Genomic DNA, 20,437 nt, shown 5'->3' with positions numbered 1-20,437 from the left:
GAGGGGGGAGTGAGGAGAACCCAGTGTGTGTGAGAGGAGAAGGGACTGAGGCGATCCCAGTGTGTGTGAGAGGAGGGGGACTGAGGAGATCCCAGTGTGTGTGAGAGGAGGGGAAACTGAGGAGATCCCAGTCTGTGAGAGGACAGGGGAGCTGTCCAGAGGGAGGTGGGTTGCTGGCCCTGCGTCCTGGAGCAGGGGACATGGGAAGGGCAAAGCATCCCACAAAGGTGGGCCCTGTGTGTGGGACTGGCTCTGGCAGGATCTGGATCTGGAATGTACTCCCCAATTTATTTCTATAGAGGTGGCGAGTTTGCTTCCCAACCCAGCAGCTGTTTTGTGCCATTCTCATGTGTGTTTATTTAAAAATGGAAAAAAAGCCGCTTGTTTAGTCACGTAGGAAGAAAGAGCCTTGACTGGGAGTGAGGGAGAATGAGGCGATGTGAGAAGTTGGCTGGGAGAGTGTAGGAGAGAAAGGAGGAGGGATTTATTCTAGGCCTTCTGTTTAGTGGGGAACATAGGTTTATAGACTTAGAGTTTCTCTTAGGATAATTTAAATTAATCTGACAGGATTTTTTGGTTATTTAATGTTTGAATTAATTCTAGAAAATTGGATAAAAATGATATACCTGAAGACGTCAACAAAATTCTGAAGAAGACCTATAAACATTTAGGTTATTACAATCACCAGTACTTCCCTTCAATCAGAGAAGAAAAGTAAGTTTTCCGGTTTCACATCTACATAATCATTGTACAAAATTTGGTAAGTACAGGAAAATGTGAAAAAGTAGGAAAAGCAACCATGACTACCCTACCAAGTGTCGGCCACTGTGGAGATTTTAGCATATTTCTTTCTAGTCTTTTTTTATCCTGAGGTTTGTACTGTTTGGGGAGCACTTGTGGCATGTAACTTCATGTCTTACTTTAAAATCAAATTTAACTTCAAAGCTAAGCACTTTTCAAGCTGCCACAACATCTTACACCTTTCTGAAAGCTGTGCAACGTTTCAGCAGGTGGAAGAACAGCGTTTTTTCCTGAGCGTTTCCAGGCTAGCTTTTTCAATTCTGTGCTTTCCTCTGAATCCTCTGAGCATTTTCAGAGCTCTGTTCAGAGTTTAGGTTAAGTCCTGGATTGGATTCCCAGGAGTGGGTAGCTGAGCTAGAGGCTGACAGAAGGATCTGGAATGTACTCCCCGATTTATTTCTACAGAGGTGGCGGGTTTGCGTCCCACCCCAGCAGCTGTTTTGTGCCATTCTCCTGTGTGTTTATTTAAAAGAATGGAAAAAAACCCACTGGTTAACGTGGTGGCTGAAATTATCTTATTGTTTTGGTTTTCATCTGCATGTCTGATTACCAAGGAGGGGTAATGCTCAACCATGTTTGGGGGCCTTTGAACTGCCACTTTTGAGAATTTGTCTTTTGAATTCTCAATGATTTTCTCATCAATTTCTCCATACTCCTAATATATGAAACATTTTGGTCCTTTGCCTACAATAATTGTTTTGGATAATTTTTCAGTTTGTCGTTTGATGGTTGATTTTGGGGTGTTGTGGGTTGAATTGTGTCCCCCAAAAAGATATACTCAAGTCCTATCCCCCGCTACCTGTGAATGTGACCTTGTTTAGAAATAGGGTCTTTGCAGATGTGATCAAGTTAAGATGAAGTCACACTGGATTAGGATGGGCACTAATCCAGTGAATCTTGCTTAGAAGAAGAGGGAAATTTGAGACACAGAGACGCACAGGGAAGAAGGCCACGTGACGAAGGAGGTGGAGATGGGAGTGGTGCAGCTGCAAGCCAAGGAGCAGCAAGGTCACCAATAATCACCAGAAGCTGGAAGAGGCAAGGAACGGCTGTCCCCTAGAGCCTTCAGAGGGAACACAGTCTTGCTGGCACCTTGTCTTCAGTCTCTTGGGCTCTAGAACTGTGAAAGAATAAATTTAGCCACCCAGTTTGTGGTAATTTGTCACAGCAGCCCTAGAAAACTCATTTGAGGGTGTATTAATTATCTGCTGCTGTGTAGCGAATTACCACAGACATAGCTGAAAACAATACATGTTGATTATCTCACTGTGTTTGTGGGACAGGAATCTGGGCACAGCTGTGGTCAACGTGTCGGTGGGGCTGTGGTCTCTTCTGAGGCTCGACTGGTGCAGGCACTGCTTCCAGGCTCATGTGGCTGCTGGTAGCATCCAGTGCCTGCAGGCTGCAGGGGAGCCTCTCCAGAGGACAGCTCACTTTATCAAAGCCAAAAAGGACGGTCAGCTAGCAGCAAGGAAGTCAGAATTGTTTGTGATCTAATCGGGAAAGTGGCTTCTGTTCAGCCCTGAGGTCTTTGGGTTAGAAACAGGTTACTGAAAGGGAGGGGACCCCACAGGCCCTGAACACCAGGACACAGGCTCATGGGTGTCCTGAGACAGCCTGCAGCTGGATTGGGCTCAAGGGCGCACCAAGACCTCTCATGTTCATGTCACTTCACATGTGAGTTCCTCCATTGCTCTGAAATTTATACAGATTTCATGGGCCAGAGGTTGTGTATATATATATTTTTCAGTGACTTTCATCATTTTTTTCTTATTTCAAATTTAGTATGTAATTATTATAGAAAGTTTGAAAATGGCATCAATGTATATTTTCAAAATTATCATTGCATATTTTTTAACCTGCTCCTTCCACATAAATTGTGAACATTTTTCTGCATCAGGAAATATTCTACAACCAGGTTCCTAACATGGGTTTTCAGATCCTCTGGGAAGCCGTCTGGGGTGTGTGCACATGTGTGTACATGTAGGTGTGAGCATTTTTCTGGGTGGAGGGTCAGTTCTTTTCATCAGAATCTCTAACTTGTTCTAACTGAAAGCAGGCCAGCCTTGGCTGTGGCCTCCAGCGCCCTACCATGGCTGGGCTCTCTGCTGGGGTCTCACTGCTAGTGGGAGTAGCCCCTGGGGGAAGTTTCCAGGAATGAGACTCTGGGGCCCTTGACACATGCTGTGAAGCTGTACAGAGCGCACACGTGAGGATGCTTGCCTCCTGCCTCCTGATAAGCTCTGAGCGTGTCAGGCGAGATGCATGCCATTGCGTTCACTTCAAGTCTTCAGACTTCTGGTGAAGTTGGAAGTTTTTCATATATTTACTGGCATCATTTTTCTTTGATTAATTTCCTATTGATTTCTTTTGCCCAATTTTTAAAAAGTATGGTATAAGTAATTTTATTATTGACTTGCAAATGCCTTTTCTATTTTGAAATTTGAGTCCTCCAACCCCCCTGTATTTATCAATTGTCCCAGTTTGTTTACCTTGAGGTTTTTAAAATAATTCTTGATGTACAGAAATGTTTTATTTAATAGAAGAGTAATTTGAGTGAACATTTATTCCCACCGATCCTGGCCCAGTGGCTGTTTTAGGCCCCTCAGTGGATTCACCCAGTTCCTGGCCCAACAGTCCTGTCAGTCGATGCTGACCCAGGTCCCCCAGAAGCACAGGCTGTGTGGCCCCAGCTCAGAGCTGGCTGCACCCCCTTGCCCATGCACCCTCCCTGCCCCAGTGCCCCTGCCATGAACCAGCCTGGCCCCTGCTCTCCGCCTCTACCCATGCACCTAGCAAGGCCCCTCCACCCTCAGCATTTGAAAATGATCCTCTTCCCTGCAGTGTCTCTATGGCTTTGCTTTTATAACGACTTCTGGTTTTATTGCATTGTGGCCAGAGAGGATGGCCAGAACAGTTTCTGATTTGGACAATTAAGTTTCCTCGAGGCTTCATGTGCAGTCAGCATTTGGTTGCTGCTCCTTGGGCCCTGGAAGAGGTGTGTCCTCTGCTTGCTGGGGACACAGGCTCAGCCAGTCAGAGCTGCCTTCCGTGGGCTTCAGGTCCTTCCTCGGCCCCAAGAGCCTTAGAGGCTCCCTGCCCTCTATGAGGGGCCCTGCTGACACCTCTCCACTTGGGCTTCTGTGTCTGGAATTCTGGGTGGGAAAAAACTGTTCTATTAGTTTAAAACCAAAAAGGATGAAAACCAGTGATTTATACCTTTGTGGGTTCTCCCTTCTCACCTACGCAGCAGGCCTGTGTGGCTTGAGCTCAGGGAGGGTGGAGGGCTGGAGGTTGGGAGGCCAGGCCTGCTAGGGCCCTTGGAGGTCCAGGTGCTGAGTGGGTGGAGGAGGGGGGTGGGGCAGTGGGGAGCGCAGGGACCCACACACCTTCCCAACGCAGGGAGGGAGTTGGTAACACCGAGTTGGAGTTCAGTTATTACAGCAGAGCAGCTGCTTGCATTCCTGGGTAAGGCTGTGACATTACTTCGGACAGGGCAGAAAGCGGGTTGGCTTGTCCCAGGGGACATGTGTTGTGTCTGGAGACACTGCTGGTGGCCACTAGTGGGGCTGCTACTGGTATCTAGTGCCTGGCAACCAGGGCTGCTGCTAAATATTCTACGGTGCACAGGATAGGCCTCCCCACCCAACAAACAATTACCCGGTCTAGAACATCAGAGTCAGGGCTGCGACCCCTGGCCTGTCTCACCCAGGGCCGTGGCCTTGACTCCTAGAGCTTCATGTTAAGTTTTATATAAAATCAGGGAAGTTAGTCCTCTGGCTTTGTTCTTTTCCCAAGTTGCTTAGGCCGCCATAGGTCCTTTGCATTTCCATATAAATTTTAGCATCAGCCCGTCCATTTCTACAGACACCCTGAATGGGGACTGCGGATGCTCTTGGTGACATTCCCAGTTGCATGTCACGTGATAGGAAGAGCTGGCTTTGAGTCAGGAGACGCATGTCTGTCCCTGCGTTGCCACTGCTCCAATAATTCAGAGTGACACCCACACTCGAGCCGCTCTGCAGGGTGTTTGTCCCTGCCTCCCCCAGACCGCACTCATACCTGCCCACGAGGCTGGGGAGGAGGGACAGTTCACCCAGTGGGACGCAGCCCTGTGATTTCCTCCAGATCCTGGGTCAGGGCCAGGATGGGCCAGGCTTGGGACCATCCCATAGGGTCCCCCCTCTCTTCTGTTCTGTTTCCTGCCTGCGGTGAACGATGGCTGAACGCTCGTTCTGCCATGCAGGTCTGTGTTTCCTGTCACCCCCTGTTGATCCATTGGTGTTTGGTTTCTTTGTTTCCAGAATTCTTTTGCTGTTTGAATTAGCTCGTCTGTCTTTGATCTTGAAATGCGAGGAGGTCTCCTCTGGCTGCCTCTCAGACTTGAAGAAAATTGACAGCAAAGTAAGTAGCCTAATGACTGGATGCTCGGTACCCGCTCACTGTGATCTGGACATGAAAGGCAAAAGAAGAGAAAGAAATTGAAAAACCCTCACCAGCAGGTCCTAAATGTGCATCGCTCGTAAATTTCCTTCCAGTCTTTTTAACGTGCGTTTTGCACAGCTGAGACGATGTGATTTTTGCATCACGCCTTTCCCCTTTTCCTGTCATCGTAGGCAGGCATTGCCACCAGGTGTTTCTACAGCTCACTTCAAGGGCTGCACGGTATTTCATAATAATCATGATCCATAATTCCCTCCCCAATGCTGTGATGGGACATTTAAATCCTATCATTTTTTGCTTATTATATAAAGAGCTGCAATGAACATTTGTGCCTAAAGCTTTTATCTGCATTTAGAATTTTTTGCTAAGATAAATTCATTGACATGAAATTACTAGGGAGTTCTCACTTTTAAGATTTTTAAATATCTGTTACCATATCATCCTCCAAAGAAAATTTTACATTCTTACCAAAAGTTTATGAGAGTGCATGCTTCAGGTGTGTTTGTTTTTTAATTTGAGTGAGAGGGCTCTTGCGTAGAGCAGTCGGCGCTGACCGCTGTGAAGGCAGCGCGTGGACTCTAACACAGACTCTTCGGAGTGCGGCTGCTCACAGGATGAATAAGGTAGATGAAGGATTCATTTGCTCCGGCAGTGCGACCACCCACTGCAGTGTCACCTCACGCCGCCTTCCTTGAGCACCTGCTGTGTTTAGTCCCAGGTTGCCTGTGAGGATTAGATACCAGCTGACCCTCAGGAGTTGACCTCCAGATAGAGCTCCAAGGTGACTGCCCTTTCATGGGGCAGATGCTGAGAAGTATAGTTTAGCAAAGGGAAATCAGTTAGTGATATCATAGTTTTTGATCTGGAAATGGTTCTAAGAAGAAATAAAAGTTCATTTGGACCTTGACCGTCAGGCAGAGTTCAGACGGGATGGGGTGGGTGCAGGTGAGGCTGGAGGACACCGAAGCTAGGACCTGCGTGGGGCGCCTGTTCTTGCAGCGCCCCGCAGAGTGCTTCTGCCACCCTTCCCTCCTCTGGGTTTCCACGACACAGTGGCCCAACCTTAGCATTGGGGTCCCACTGCCTCCGTGGCTCACTAGCTGCGGGACACCCCCGGGAGCCCGGTTTTTGTCTCTGTGAAATGGCGGCAGTGGTAGGCCCCTTCTCCGAGGGCCGCCGTAGAAGTGAAACGCAGGCATTGGCACCTCGTAAGAAGAGCCCCATTGCTGCCGTCAGCAGGTGCCGGTGAAGCAGGCTCGTGTGGAGGCAGGGGGTTCTCACCAACGTGGTGCCCCTCCAGCACCTATGGCTCTTTGCCCAGCCTCAGGCAGCATCTCAAATGTCACCCCCTCAGACCACCTGTAGAACGTGACCTCCTCTAACTAGTGCAGCGTTCTGCTGGGGGCTTGTCACCCTTCCGGGCGCTTTGGTCTGACAGTGCACTCAGGTGATGCCACATCTTTGCTGACTTTGGAAATGTCTAGTACTGACTCTTTCTTTACATTTTTATCTGAAATGCAGAGAGGCCAGTGAGTTGCACCTCTGAGTTCACAGCACCCTCTCCTCACTGGTCTGTCCCCACGTGCTCAGTGTTTACCAGTCTTATATTTTGTAAATATTCTGTGCATACTTGGAAAGAATATCTTTATTTTTAAAATACAGGATTGTGTATATATCCATTAAATAGCACTTTGGTGTTGATTGGTTTAAATATTTACATCCTCACTCATTTTTACCTATTTGCTCTATTGATTTCTGTGAGAAATGTTTTAAATCTCTCTCTACAAATATGGATATCTCAATTTTACATTGTACGTATGTCATTTTTTCGTGGCTGTTGGTTCATACAGGTTTGGAATTGTTACATCTTCCTGGTGAAATATATCTTCCTGGTAAATTGTTAGTTATGTTATTACATTCTGACCTTCTTAATGCCTAATAGTGTTGTGTATGAGTTACTCGTCCATTTTCCCTGTGAGAGTGCACCCTCTCTGAGGACAGGGACCTGTCTGGTCTGGCCACTGTTACAGCCCCACTTCCTAGCACAATACTTGGCAGTTAGGAGGTGCTCATTAAATACCTGTTGAACGGATGGACGGATACGTTAAGATCATTACAGTCTCTCCAAAGTGGGCATGTCCAGGTTTTCAGGGCTGCCAGCTCTTTCCTCATAGGGTCTCCTGCATGACGGGCCACATGGTTGGGGAGTCCAGGAGCTGGGTCCTTCCCAGTGGGGCAGACATCAGTGGAGAGACGTCATCCAAGGAGACGTCATCCAAATCTGACTCTGAGGCAGAGTCAGATTTCTAACACTGAACTGTAATGTCTGACACTTTAGTGTCCTCTTAGGAAGAAGGTTGAACAAAAATAAAATAAAAATAAGCATGTAATTCTATATGATTGTTCAGAAATAAGTGAACCTTTTCTTAAAAGGAGTAAATAATGTGAAAGTGGCATAGTGAAACAATAAATGGACTTCTGCTTCTGGCCAAGATGGAATGAAAGGGCCGCATTTATCTCAAGTCTGAAACAAATGAGAAACCAAACAAAATATATGAAACAATAGTTTTCAAGACACCAAACAGTAGATCATGGAGGAAGGTAAAACTGTAGAGGTGGGGAACACGTGAGGTGAGTCCTGTGATTCCAGCTTACTGTCTGGGGCGTGGCAGATCGGCAGATGGAGGGACGCAGCTGGGGCCTGGTGGTCCACCTGAATTGAGGAGATGGAGCTGATGGGAGGACAAGGCAGCTGCAGTTCACAGGACAGAGGACCAGAGAGGAGTGAACTGCACAAAGTGAGAGCTCTGGGGATCTGCAGAGGCGCCCCCTCGAGTCTGCAGCTGAGCACTGGGCAGCGCATGTGTGTGAGGATCCACACAAGCTGGGAGAGAGCTGCCTGAAGGGAGACGGACAATCTGCAGAGCTCTCACAGGCTGAGACTAGCTCCTGGAATGCAAGTTACAGCAGATTAGATCTAAACCCTGGCTTTGTGGCCACATGACATACACCTGTGTTGTACACGTCATTGCTGCTGTGGGTGAGCCAGCGCCCAGGACGCCAGAGCTGCTGTTCCTCTGCAAACACCCACACTCAGTCCTCAGCTCCATGGCTGCTCCATGGGTGCCTGCACATCAGACAGCAGTGCCACCATCACTGCTAGGGTGCTTGCAAGTCAGACCCGATGCCAAGAGAGAACCCCATGGCTGTGACATCCACTGTGGGAGAAAAAGTGATCAGGAGGTCCCAGCAGCCTGTGCCACCAAAGACCCCACAGACCTGCGACTGCTGCAGAAACCAGTGGCCTTGGCTTTTGAGGAACAAAAGCGTCTTTGCTGATGCTGATCTCAGCTGACGGAGCTGCATGAAGACTACAATGCTGGACCTTCTCTAGACCTGTAGCTGCCACTCCCCACCCAGCTGGTGCCCTGACCACAATGGTATTAAACTAGAATCAATAATAGGAGAAAAGCTAGAAAATTCACAAACATGGGAAAATTAAACAGTACTCTCCTGAACAACCAGTGAGTCAAACAAGAAACCAAAAGGGAAGTCAAAAAATGTCTTGAAACCGATGGCAATGGAAACATAACACACCAAAATGTATGGGGTGCAGCAAAGCAGTCCTAAGAGGGGAGTTTATAGCAAAACACCTGTAATAAGAAAAAAGAAAGATCTCAAATAGACAACCTACCTTTATACCTCAAGGAACTAGAAAAAGAAGAACTAAGCCCAAAGTTAGTAGAAGAAAGGAAATAACAAAGATAAGAGCAGAAATAAATGAAATATATACCAGAAAACCAATAGAAAAGATCAATGAAACTAAGACCTGGTTTTTAAAAAAAAGTAATATTGACAAATCATTAGCTAAACTAAGAAAAAAGAGAGAAGACTCAAATAAAATCAGAAATGAAAGAGGAGACAATACAACTGATATTGCAGAAATACAAAGGATTGTAAGAGACTATTATGAACAAATATGCTGAGATGGATAAACTAGAAGAAATAGATAAATTCCTAGAAACATACAACCTACCAAGACTGAATCATGAAGACATAGAAAATCAGAACAGACTGATAACTAGTAAGCACTTTGAATCAGTAATCAAAAATCACCCAACAAAGAAAAGCCCAGGACCAGATGACTTCACTGGTGAATTCTACCAAACATTGAAAGAAGAATTAATGCCAATCCTTCTAAAACTCTTTAAAAAATTGGAAAGAAAGGAACAACTCCCAAACTCATTTTACTAGACCAGCATTACCCTGGTGCCAAAGCCAGACAAAGACACTATAAGAAAAGAAAATTACAAGCCAATATCCCTGGTGAACATAGATGCAAAAATTCTCAACAAAATACTGGCAAACTGAATTCGACAGCACATTATAAGATCATACATGATGTTCAAGTGGGATTTATCCCTGGGATGCAAGGATGGTTTAATGTATGCAAATCAATCAATGTGATACACCACATTAACAGAATGAAGGATAAAAATCGTATGATCATCTCAATAGATGCAGGAAAAGCATCTGACAAAATTTGACATCATGTCATGATAAAACTCAACAAATGATGTATAAAAGGAATGTACCTCAACATAATAAGGACCAAGTTAGACAAGCCCACAGCTAACATCATATTCAATGGTGAGAAGATCAAAGCTTTTCCTCTAAGATCAAGAACAATACAAGGATGCCCACTCTCATCACTTCTTTTCAACATAGTACCAAAAGTCCTAGCCAGAGCAATTCGGCAAGAAAAAGAAATAGAAGGTATCCAAATTGGAAAGGAAGAAATAAAATTATTTTTACAGATGACATGTTATTTATATATAGAAAACCCTAAAGACTCCATCAAGAACTGTTAGAACTAATGAACAAATTCAGTAAAGTTGCAGGATTCAGGGCTGGCCCCATGGCATAGCGGTTAAGTGCACATGCTCTGCTGCTGGCGGCCCGGGTTCAGATCCTGGGCATGCACCAATGCACCACTTGTCAAGCCATGCTGTGGCAGCGTCCCACGTAAAGTGGAGGAAGATGGGCACGGATGTTAGCTCAGGGCCAGTCTTCCTCGGCAAAAAGAGGAGGATTGGCATGGTTGTTAGCTCAGGGCTGATCTTCCTCACAAAAAGATAAAAAAGTTGCAAGATTCAAAATCAGCATCCAAAAACTGGTTGTGTTTCTAGATACTAACGACGAACTATCTGAAAGAGAACTTAAGAAAGCAATCCCAGGGGCCGGCCCTGTGGCTTAGCGGTTAAGTGCACGCACTCCGCTACTGGTGGCCCGGGTTCGGATCCCGGGCGCGCACCGACGCACAGCTTCTCTGGCCATGCTGAGGCCATGTCCCACATACAGCAACTAGAAGGATGTGCAGCTATGACATACAACTAGCTACTGGGGCTTTGGGGGAAGAAAAGGAGGAGGATTGGCAATAGATGTTAGCTCAGAGCAGGTCTTCCTCAGCAAAAAGAGGAGGATTAGCATGGATGTTAGCTCAGGGCTGATCTTCCTCACACACAAAAAAAAGAAGAAAGCAATCCCATTTACAATAGAATAAAAAAAAAAAATACTGAGGAATAGAGTTAACCAGGAAGTGAAAAACCTATACACTGAAAACTATAAGATGTTGATGAGAGAAAGTGAAGAAGACTGAATAAATGGAAAGATATCTCATGTTCTTGGATTGGAAGAATCAAAATTGTTAAAATGTCCATACTACCAAAACTATCTGCAGATTCAATCCCTATCAAATTTCCCATGGCATTTCTCCAGAAATTGAAAAAAACAATCCTAAAATTTGTATGGAACCACAAAAGAGCTCACATAGCCAAAGCACTCTCGAGAAAGAACAAAGTTGGAGGCATCACACTTGCTTATTTCCAGCTATACCCCAAAGCTGTTGTAATCAAAAGCCAGCCCTAGTGGTCTAGTGGTTAAGACTTGGCACTCTCACTGCTGCAGCCCGGGTTCGTTTCCTGTTGGAGAATCACACCGCCTGACTGTCGGTTGTCATACTGTGGTGGCTGCATGTTGCTGCGATGCTGAAAGCTATGTCACCGGTATTTCAAATACCAGCAGGGTCACCCATGGTGGACGGGTTTCCACGGAGCTTACGGACTAGGACAGACTAGGAAGAAAGAGCTGGGCCCCACTTCCGAAAAAATTGGCCATGAAAACCCTGTGACTGTCAGCAGAGCATTGTCTGATACAACACTCAGGTGACAGGATGGTGCAAAAAGACCAGAAAGTGTTCCACTCTGCTGTCCACAGTGTCACTAGGAGTTGGAATTGCCTCAGTGGCACTAACAATAGTAATCAAAACAGTATGTATTGGCATAACAACGTACACATAGATCAATGGAACAGAATATAGAGCCCAGAAATAAACTCAGGCATATATGGTCAACTAATCTTTGACAAGGGTGCCAAGAACACACAATGGGGAAAGGACAGTCTCTTTAGAGCAACAAAAGCAAAAGCAAAAATAAACAAATGGGACTACATCAAACTAAAAAGCTTCTGCACAGCAAAAGAAATCATCAACACAATGAAAAGGCAATCTACTGAATGGGAGAAAATATTTACAAGTCATGTGTCTGATAAGGGGTTAATATCTAAAGTATGTAAGGAACTAATATAACTTAGTAGCAAAAAGCCCCCAAATAATCCAGTGAAAAAATTGGGCTAAGGACCTGAATAGACATTTTTCCAAAGAAGATATTCAGATGGCCAACAGGTACACGAAAAGGTGCTCAACATCACTAGTCATCAGGAAAATGCAAATCAAAACCACAGTGAGCATCACCTCACACATGTTAGAATGGCTGTTTTCAAAAAGACAAGAGATAGCAAGTGTTGACAAGGATGTAGAGAAAAGGGAACACTTATACACTGCTGGTGGAATTGTGAAGTGGTGCAGTCACTATGGAAAACCATATGGAGGTTCCTCAAAAAATTAAAAATAGAACCACCATATGATCCAGCAATCCTACTTCTGGGTATATATCCAAAGGAAGTGAAATCAATATCTCAAGAGATATCTGCACCCCCATGTTCACTGCAGCATTATTCACAATAGCCAAGATATAGAAACAAGTAAGTGTCTGTTGATGGATGAATGGATAAATAAAATGTATGTGTATACAATGCAGTATTATTCAGCCATGAGAAAGAAGAAAATCCTGCCATTTGTGACAACATGGATGAATCTGGAGGGCATTATGCTAAGTGAAAGAAGCCAGACAGAAGAACAGACTAGCGTGGTGGTTGCCAGGGCCTGGGAGCTGCAGAACGTGGGTCAAACTTTTAGTTATAAGATGAATAAATTCTGAGGATCTAACTATACTGGGGACAGAACTGTACTGACTATAGTTAATAATGTGTGACTATAGTTAATAAAACTGTGTTGTATACTTGAAATTTGCTAAGAGTGTAGATATTAAGCGTTCTCACCAAAAAACCCAAAAAACCCCAGCTATGTGAGGTGACGGACATGTTAATTTATTTGACTATGATGATCATTTCACGGTGTATACATCTATCAAATCATCACATTTACACTTTAAATATATGCAATTTTTTGGTCATTATACCTCAATTAAAAAAACTTTCAAGTAAAAAATAAAGCAGACTAGACATTTCAGAAGAGAAGATCAGCAAACTTTTGAAGATATGGTAATGCAAGCTATCCAAAATGAAACAGAGAGGAGAAGCACTGAAAAGAAAATGCAAAGCATCAGTGAGATGTGCGCTGATGTGAAGCAGACCAATATGGATGTGATTGGAGTCCCTGAAGGAAATGAGAGAAAGGAGGGGACAGAAAAAAATATTTTAAGAAATAATGGTTCAAAGTTCTGAATTTGATGATTTTTTTTTTTTTTGCTGAGGAAGATTAGCCCTGAGCTAACAGCTGTGCCAATCTTCCTCTACTTTATATGTGGGTCACCATCACAGCGTGGCTGACGAGTGGTGTAGGTCCATGCCCAGAATCTGAACCCGCGAACCCGGGCTGCCGAAGTGGAATGTGCCAGACTTAACAACTAGGCCATGGGGCCAGCCCCTAAATTTGATGGTCTTTAAAGAGGGGTAAAAAATTATGTGCTGAGGAACAAAACTGGGAATGACAGCAGACTTTTTGTTGGAAACAATACAAGCCAAAAGACATAGGATCAACATCTTTCAAATAAAATATTGTCACCCCAGAAATCTACACTCAGAGAAGTTATCTTTCAAAATCAGAAGAAAAATAAAGATTTATTAAAGTATACAAAATCTGAAAGAGTCTGACCTACACTACAAGAAATGTTAAAGGAAGTTCTTCAGGCAGAAGGAACATGATACCAGGTGGAAATCTGGATCTGTGCAAAATAGGGAAGAGCACCAGAAAGGGCGACTACGTGAGTAAATATAAAAGACTTAAAAAATGCTTAAATCTCTTCAAAAGTTAATTGCTGTTAAAAGCAAAGATAATAACATGCGTCAAAAGACTCAATATTGTTAAGATGTCAGTTTTCTCCAGATTGAACAACAGGCTCAATGCCATCCTAACCAAAATCCCAGCAGGAGTGTTTCAGAAATTGACAAACTGATTATAAAATTTATATGGAAATGCAAGGGACCCAGAATAGCTAAAAGCAACTTTGAAAAAGCAGAAGAATGTCAGAAGACATGCACTCCCTAACTTGGAGACCTGTTATGAAGGCACAGTAGTTAAGATAGTGTGACATTGACATGGAGAAAGTCACACAGACCGATGGAACAGAATGGAGCCACAAACACAGGGTCCACTGACTTTTGATAATGGTGCAAAGTCTTTCAGTGGATAAAAGATAGTTATTTAAACAAAGGGTACTGGAGCAATTGAATAACCACATGTGCAAAAATGAACATTGACCCCTACCTCACACCATATACAGAAATTACTCAAAATGCATCACAGACTTAAATGCAAAAGTTAAAGCTATAAAACTTCTAGAGAAAAACATAAGAGAAATCTTTGTGACCCTGGGTTAGGCAAAGAATTCTTAGATAGGTTATCAAAAGCACAATTCATATAAGAAGAAATTGATAAATTAAACTTTATTAAAATGAAGAACTTATGCTCTTTGAATGATACTGTTTAGAAAGTGAAAATACAAGCCAGATACTGAGAGAAAATGTTTGCAAATCATATATCTGATAAAGGACTTATACAGAATATGTAGAGAACTCTCAATACTCAAGAAAAACAACTTTAAAAAATGCTAAAGATCTGAACAGACACTTCCCCAATGATGATATATGGATGGCAAAAAAAAAAAAAAAAAAAAAAGATGCTGAGTATCATTACTTATGATGTTTACTACTGTATTTGGGAAAACCTAGTTTTTCACCTCCTGTATGTCACTCCTTTACTTTCACACAGAATGCTTTCCTTCTGACACTTCTGGTCACCAAATGTGGGGGTTTTCCCCCTCCCCAAGCAATCCTCCACGATCCCACCTGGGTGTCCTACAGTTGAACTCAATTCTGACACTCTCTACCTAGAGATAGCTCCAGATCCCACAGTGAAGTGCTCAGCCCCCAAGACTGCTCCCCCACTTCAGATGCCAATCATAAGTAGTAGGTTCTCAGGTTACCTACACTTCTGTCCCACTTGTATAAATCAGGGTTCCCACAACCCCCTCCTCAGGTTTGATAATTTGCTAGAGCAGATCACAGAACTCAGGAAAACACTGACTTAACATTGACCAGTTTATTAAAGGATATGCTAAAGGATACAGATAAACAGCCACATGAAGAGACACACAGGGCGAGGTTTGGGAGGGTCCCAAGCACAGGAGCTTCTGTCCTCATGGAGTTGGGGTGCGTCACCTCCCAGTGTGGATGTGTTCGCCAGCCTGGAAGCTCCCTGAACCCCGTACTATTGGGATTTTATGGAGGCGTCCTCACGTAGGCATGATCTATCATTAACTCTATTTCCAGCTCCTCTCCCCTCTCTGAAGGATGGGGGTGGAGCTGAGAATTCCAAGCTTCTAATCATGGCTTGGTCCTTCTGGTGACCAGCCCCCATCCAGGAGCCGACCTAGAGTTGCCCCAATAGAACAAAAGGTGCCGCTAGTGCTCTTCTCACTTAGGAAATTACAAGGGTTTTAGGAGCCCTATACTGGAACCAGGGGCAGAGACCAATATGTACATTCTATTTTCTCACCACTGCGCACCTGTTAGAATGGCTAAGATGAAAAGACTCACCATACCAAACGTGGGAGAGGATGTGGAGGAAGCTGGGACTCTCGTACACAGCTGGTGGGAATGTAAAATGGCACAACCCTTTGGGAAACAGTTTAGCAGTTTTGTGAGAAGTTAGGCATACCCCACCCAGACGACACATCCCGGCCCCTGCCCCTCCCACCTCCGACGCCTCCACACGGGGCACTGTCATCCGAACCCTGCCAGAGATTAAGTAAAAGAAGCACGTCTGCCAAATTTCGTAACAGAAACACTGTCTCAAGTTGGTGTAAATATTTAAAAATTAAATGTCCAATGAAATTATCTTTTCTCCCCTCTATTAAAAAGGTAAAAAAAGGGGCCGGCCCGGTGGCGCAAGCGGTTAAGTGCGCGCGCTCCGCTGCGGCGGCCCGGGGTTCGCTGGTTCGGATCCCGGGCGCGCACCGAAGTACTGCTTGGTAAGCCATGCTGTGGCGGCGTCCCATATAAAGTGGAGGAAGATAGGCACCGATGTTAGCCCAGGGCCGTCTTCCTCAGCAAAAAAAGAGGAGGATTGGCGGATGTTAGCTCAGGGCTGATCTCCTCACAAAAAAAAAAAAAAAAAAAAAAAGGTAAAAAAAAAAATGTAGCTTTCTTGCTGAAATCTTTGCACCTTTTGGAGTTTTTCTTATATATCTTTGTATTATTTTATAATTTTTATTTGTTAAATTTCTACCTAGTCCATGAATTGTATTTTAAAATGGTCTTTGAAGTCAATGAATGTGCATGATTGCTTTTGTTAAAAATCTCTGTGTATACAAAAACTATTTGTATCCTGCAGGATCCTGGGAAGCTGATTGAAATTGAATGCCTGGAGTATGAATTAGAAGCTTTAAGACTTGAAAATAAAATTAAAATCTATATCCGAGCGGCTGTTGAGGTAAATATTGAGTAGGAGGCAGAGTACACACTTGAACTGTTTGCAGATTTCTTGTAAGTTGTGAGAGTTGAGTCTGTACCAGGTTTGAGGGTGCTGGGACATGGCAGGGACCCCACTGCTGGCCTCACCATGGGTCTGCCACTGGCTCCTCTGTGACAGGGGCTTGAGGCCAGCCCCATGTGCCTCAGTTTCCCACCTGTGAACACGGCCTCTCTGGCAGGAACTCCAGGAGCCTGGATGGCACCTGAGCCACCAGGGCCAGCCACCATCATCCTCTGTGGCATGGAGCATGGCCCCCACGGCTGCCAGGGCCACCTTGGCCTCATGGGTGTGTTGGGGTCACGCAGCCCGTGTGCTGGCCTGAAGGCTGGGGGCTGGGATGAGACCTTCCTCCAGCCGAGCCCTCCTGAGCCTGTGTGGAACTGCTCTCCCCCACCCCCACGCACACTTGCCCTTGGTGAAAGCCACCCTGTCCCCGTGAGGGCCCTTTACCAGCCTGAGTCACGTCCAGGAAGGCAAAAGTCACCCCCTTCCGTAGTGTAGGGCCATCAGCCTCACTGGGCCTAGAAACTCGAGGGGCTCTGGGGATGTGGTGAGGTCATTGCAAGGGATGAGGGGCAGTTGGGGATACAGGGGTAGGGAGAAGAGGGACTCCAAGGGTTGATAGGGAGGCGGGAACCCCCCAGGGTTGGGTGGGGAGGCGGGGACCCTGGGGTGCATGGGGTGGTGGGTGGGGACCCCAGGTGGGTGGGAAAGTGAGGGCCCCGGGGTGTGTGGGGAAGCGGGTGGGGTCCCTGGGGATGGGGGGGGAGGCAGGTCCAGAGGAGTCCCACCAGGAGGTGCCGTGCTGAGCTCACTGCAACCACTCTTCCCCATTTGCCCCATTTGGAAGCCAGAGACTTGTTTAGAACGTTCCATCTGTAGTTAGAGAGGAGGCAGCTGTCTCGGTGATGAGTTGGTGCAGCAGCAGCCGTCTAAACGTGATGGCAAAGAGTTAGCGACGACGTGAGCTCAACTCCACTCTGGTGTCTGTTTGTCTAACGCAGTAGGTCTGGACCAGCTGCCACTGCCAGAAAAGGAATCCGGAGATCATTGAGACTGTGTTTTCATAAGAATTTTAAAGCTTAAAAAAAGGAACAGAAAGCTATTGAAGCAGAGTCGTGGCGGCTGGTGCTGATCTGGGGCCGAGGCGGGCGCTCCCTGGGATTAGCTCATGGAACTGGCCGGGTTCTCCACACCCCACGTCACCCACCTGGCCTGTGCTGTGAGCACTCTGCAGGGAGATAAGCCGCCGGCCAGGGGCTCTGGGCTCCAGGCCCTCAACGGGCCCTCCGTGCACATTCATGGCCCCCTGGCAGATGTTGCTGTCCTTTTGGGCTTGCTCACGTGGCTGCCGCACCAGTGCTGCACTGCTCCAGGGAGGGCTCTGACTGCTGACGGCCGCGTGCCGCTCCCCGGTGCATGGTCGGCACTTATAAATGTTGTTTAGAGGATGATTTATAGAGAACACTTTGTCCCCCACATTTGATCATAAACTGCAACAGAGGCAGTTGTGCATGTGGTGCGGGGGGCTGCCTGGCTGTGACATGGTCCCTCTGCCTCTGCCTGCTGAGGACCTCAGAGGCTGGGGGCTTTTCAGGGGGCACTGGTTGGAGGGGCTTCGGGCATCGGTTCTTGAGGCTTTCACGGACTCATCTTAGTAGCCAGGTAGCACGGAGTCGTGAGTCCCAAGCCTGGGCTGGACCCATGGCCCAGGAGCAGTGTGAGGAGAGGCCCCGAGCATGCTGGAAGCCAGAGCCATGGGACGTGGCCGAGATTAGAACCGTGGGCAGCCCTGAGGGCTCTGAGGAAGGGGTGGAGCTGGTGAGGCTGGGTCCACAGGTCCTGAAGGCAGGGACCAGAGCCTGTCTGCTGGGAAGGGTGCGTGTAGCGCAGCCAGGAGGAGATGTTGTTTGGTTAGTAAATGTAATGAGACATAGGCCCCAATAAATGTGTAGGACCAAGGAACAAGCAGGCTTGGATCAAATCCGTTCACGGAAGAGAGACACTCCCATGGCTGTGCAGAGCCCATTCCAAGCCTTTTAAGGAAGTGTCTTGTAAGGCAACCAGTCCCTCATAGAAAAGATCACACAGACCATTTCCACAGACACACTCAGACCGTGGGCCCTGCCCACCTGCTGCCTCCTAGCCTTCATGCTTCCTGGGCTCGGGCATGCGCAGCAGGCCTGATAACTAATGTCTTTTGTGCAGACCCAGCTGAATATAATACGGAGACTTGACATTACGCTCCAGCGAGCCATCCGCCTGGGCGACCCCCGGGTCATCCAGGTGGTGTGCACCACGCAGTGGAACACATGTCTGCCTCTGCTGCAGCACAACCTGAGGCACCACCTGCGGAAGCCGCTGACCAGCATCGTGGAGGTCCTGGAGAAGGTGGACAGGTAGCTGTGTACCTCTGTCCTGGGCTGTCCCCTCAGAGAGGGGTGGTGCATGGGCTGGAGAGGGCTAGGGCAGAGTCCTTCAGCACCATAAGGGGTAAGGATGAAATCCAACTCATTTTCCCGAAAAGTGATGCAAACAGGAAAAGCCCCCTGTGTTCAAACAGGGCTTGAATGGCTGTTGAGTGATAAAGCCGTCCGTGTGCCCTGAGCAGGGTTAGGCTGCCCTTCACCACTTGCTAATGTAAAGTTAGAGCAGCCTGCATCCCCTTACCGAGGGCCTGCGAGCCTGTGGGGACAGCGCAGCCATGAGGCTCAGGCCACCTGTGCCCCACAAGGTGGCTCCATAGGGTGGCCCAGAGCTCGCCATGAAGCCTGCATCCACTCCCCTGGTGTCTGCAATACTCACAGGTCAGGGTGAGCAGCACGGTTCCCCGGCCAGCGCTGAGATGATCAAGACAGTGTGCCTGCTGCCCTCACTGGGTCTGAGTCATTCATCACACACTTGCTGAGCACTGACCCTGGAAACACGCAGTGAAGGGGCATGGCCAAAGCACCTACATACAGGTCTACACTCCCACCTACGTCTACACCCACACCTACATCTACACCCACACCTACACCTGCACCTACATCTACACCCACACTCACACTTACACTCGCACCTGCACCTACACCTGCACCTACATCTACACCCACACTCACACTCACACTCGCACCTGCACCTACACCTGCACCTCCATCTACACCCAGCAAGGCAGAAGGCCAGTAAGGCAGAGAGAGGGGAGAGAAGAGAGGGAAGGGATGCTCCTTTGGGCAGGTGATCCCAGCTGACCCCCAAGAAGCTGACCTTCAGTCAGAGCCCAGACTGAAGGGAGGGAACTGGGGACTGAGGAAGGTGAAGCCCCAGGAGCTGAGCTCTGGGCACAGGCTAGAAGGAGGGCTTGTCAATGCCCCGGAGACGTGGGTTATCCTGAGGTGGGGTGGGCATCCGAGAGGCTGGAATGGAGGAGGGGTCTTGAGGTGTCAAATAATTGTTCTGCTGCTGTTGATAACAGCCTGTGCACAAAGCTGGTGGCAGGAGTTTGGGCAAGAGATGATGGTGGAGGAGGTGAGCTGGCTTGGCAAATGTGCGTCTGGAGCATGGGGAATAGGGGGCTGTAGAGCAGTGACCGGGAGGTCTCCTTGGGCTCCAGAAAGGGAGCAAGCCCAAAGTGGCACCCCATTTGAGGTCAGGAAGGCAGAGGGACCCTCAAAAGGCCGAGAAGGAAGGGGCAAGGCAGTGGGAGGAGGACGTGGGTCCCAGCCAGTGGAGAAAGGGCTTGTTGGGAGGGGTCCTGGGCTGCTGCGGGCTGAGAGTGACGCCAGGCAGGTGCAGGGCCTGTTGGAGCAGGCACAGGAGAGAAGGCATGGGGTGGGACAACTGGGAAAGTGCCATCCTGGCGGGGGCCATGAGTGGGTGAAGCCACTGCCTGTTTCTCGGTTCCTCAGTGTCTTCTGTTTTGTCCTGGCGGGGTGTCACAGCACATGGAGATGCTGCAGAAGATCCCCCCGCAGACAAGGGGAATCAATCCTGCAGGGCGAGCAGATGTGTGGGAATGGCCTCCTATTACTCCATTTTCTG

The 20,437-nt window shown here is 47.2% G+C and overlaps 1 protein-coding gene across 1 annotated transcript in view; it reads left to right on the top strand.

Annotated features, from left to right (window-relative positions):
* The window catches only part of CFAP46 (cilia and flagella associated protein 46), a 126,112-nt gene that overhangs the window by 7,520 nt on the left and 98,155 nt on the right, over positions 1-20,437 (top strand). Inside the window, exons 8-11 of the mRNA XM_058544333.1 lie at positions 604-714; positions 5,106-5,205; positions 16,277-16,375; positions 18,626-18,816. Coding sequence (XP_058400316.1) covers positions 604-714; positions 5,106-5,205; positions 16,277-16,375; positions 18,626-18,816 — 501 coding nt within the window. The remainder of the gene's footprint in view (positions 1-603; positions 715-5,105; positions 5,206-16,276; positions 16,376-18,625; positions 18,817-20,437) is intronic.

The sequence above is a fragment of the Diceros bicornis genome, chromosome 6, assembly GCF_020826845.1.
Source record: "Diceros bicornis minor isolate mBicDic1 chromosome 6, mDicBic1.mat.cur, whole genome shotgun sequence".
Classification (NCBI taxonomy): Eukaryota; Metazoa; Chordata; class Mammalia; order Perissodactyla; family Rhinocerotidae; genus Diceros; species Diceros bicornis.
The sequence above is the reverse complement of the archived record's forward strand: the minus strand, read 5'-3'. Positions and strand labels throughout refer to the sequence as shown.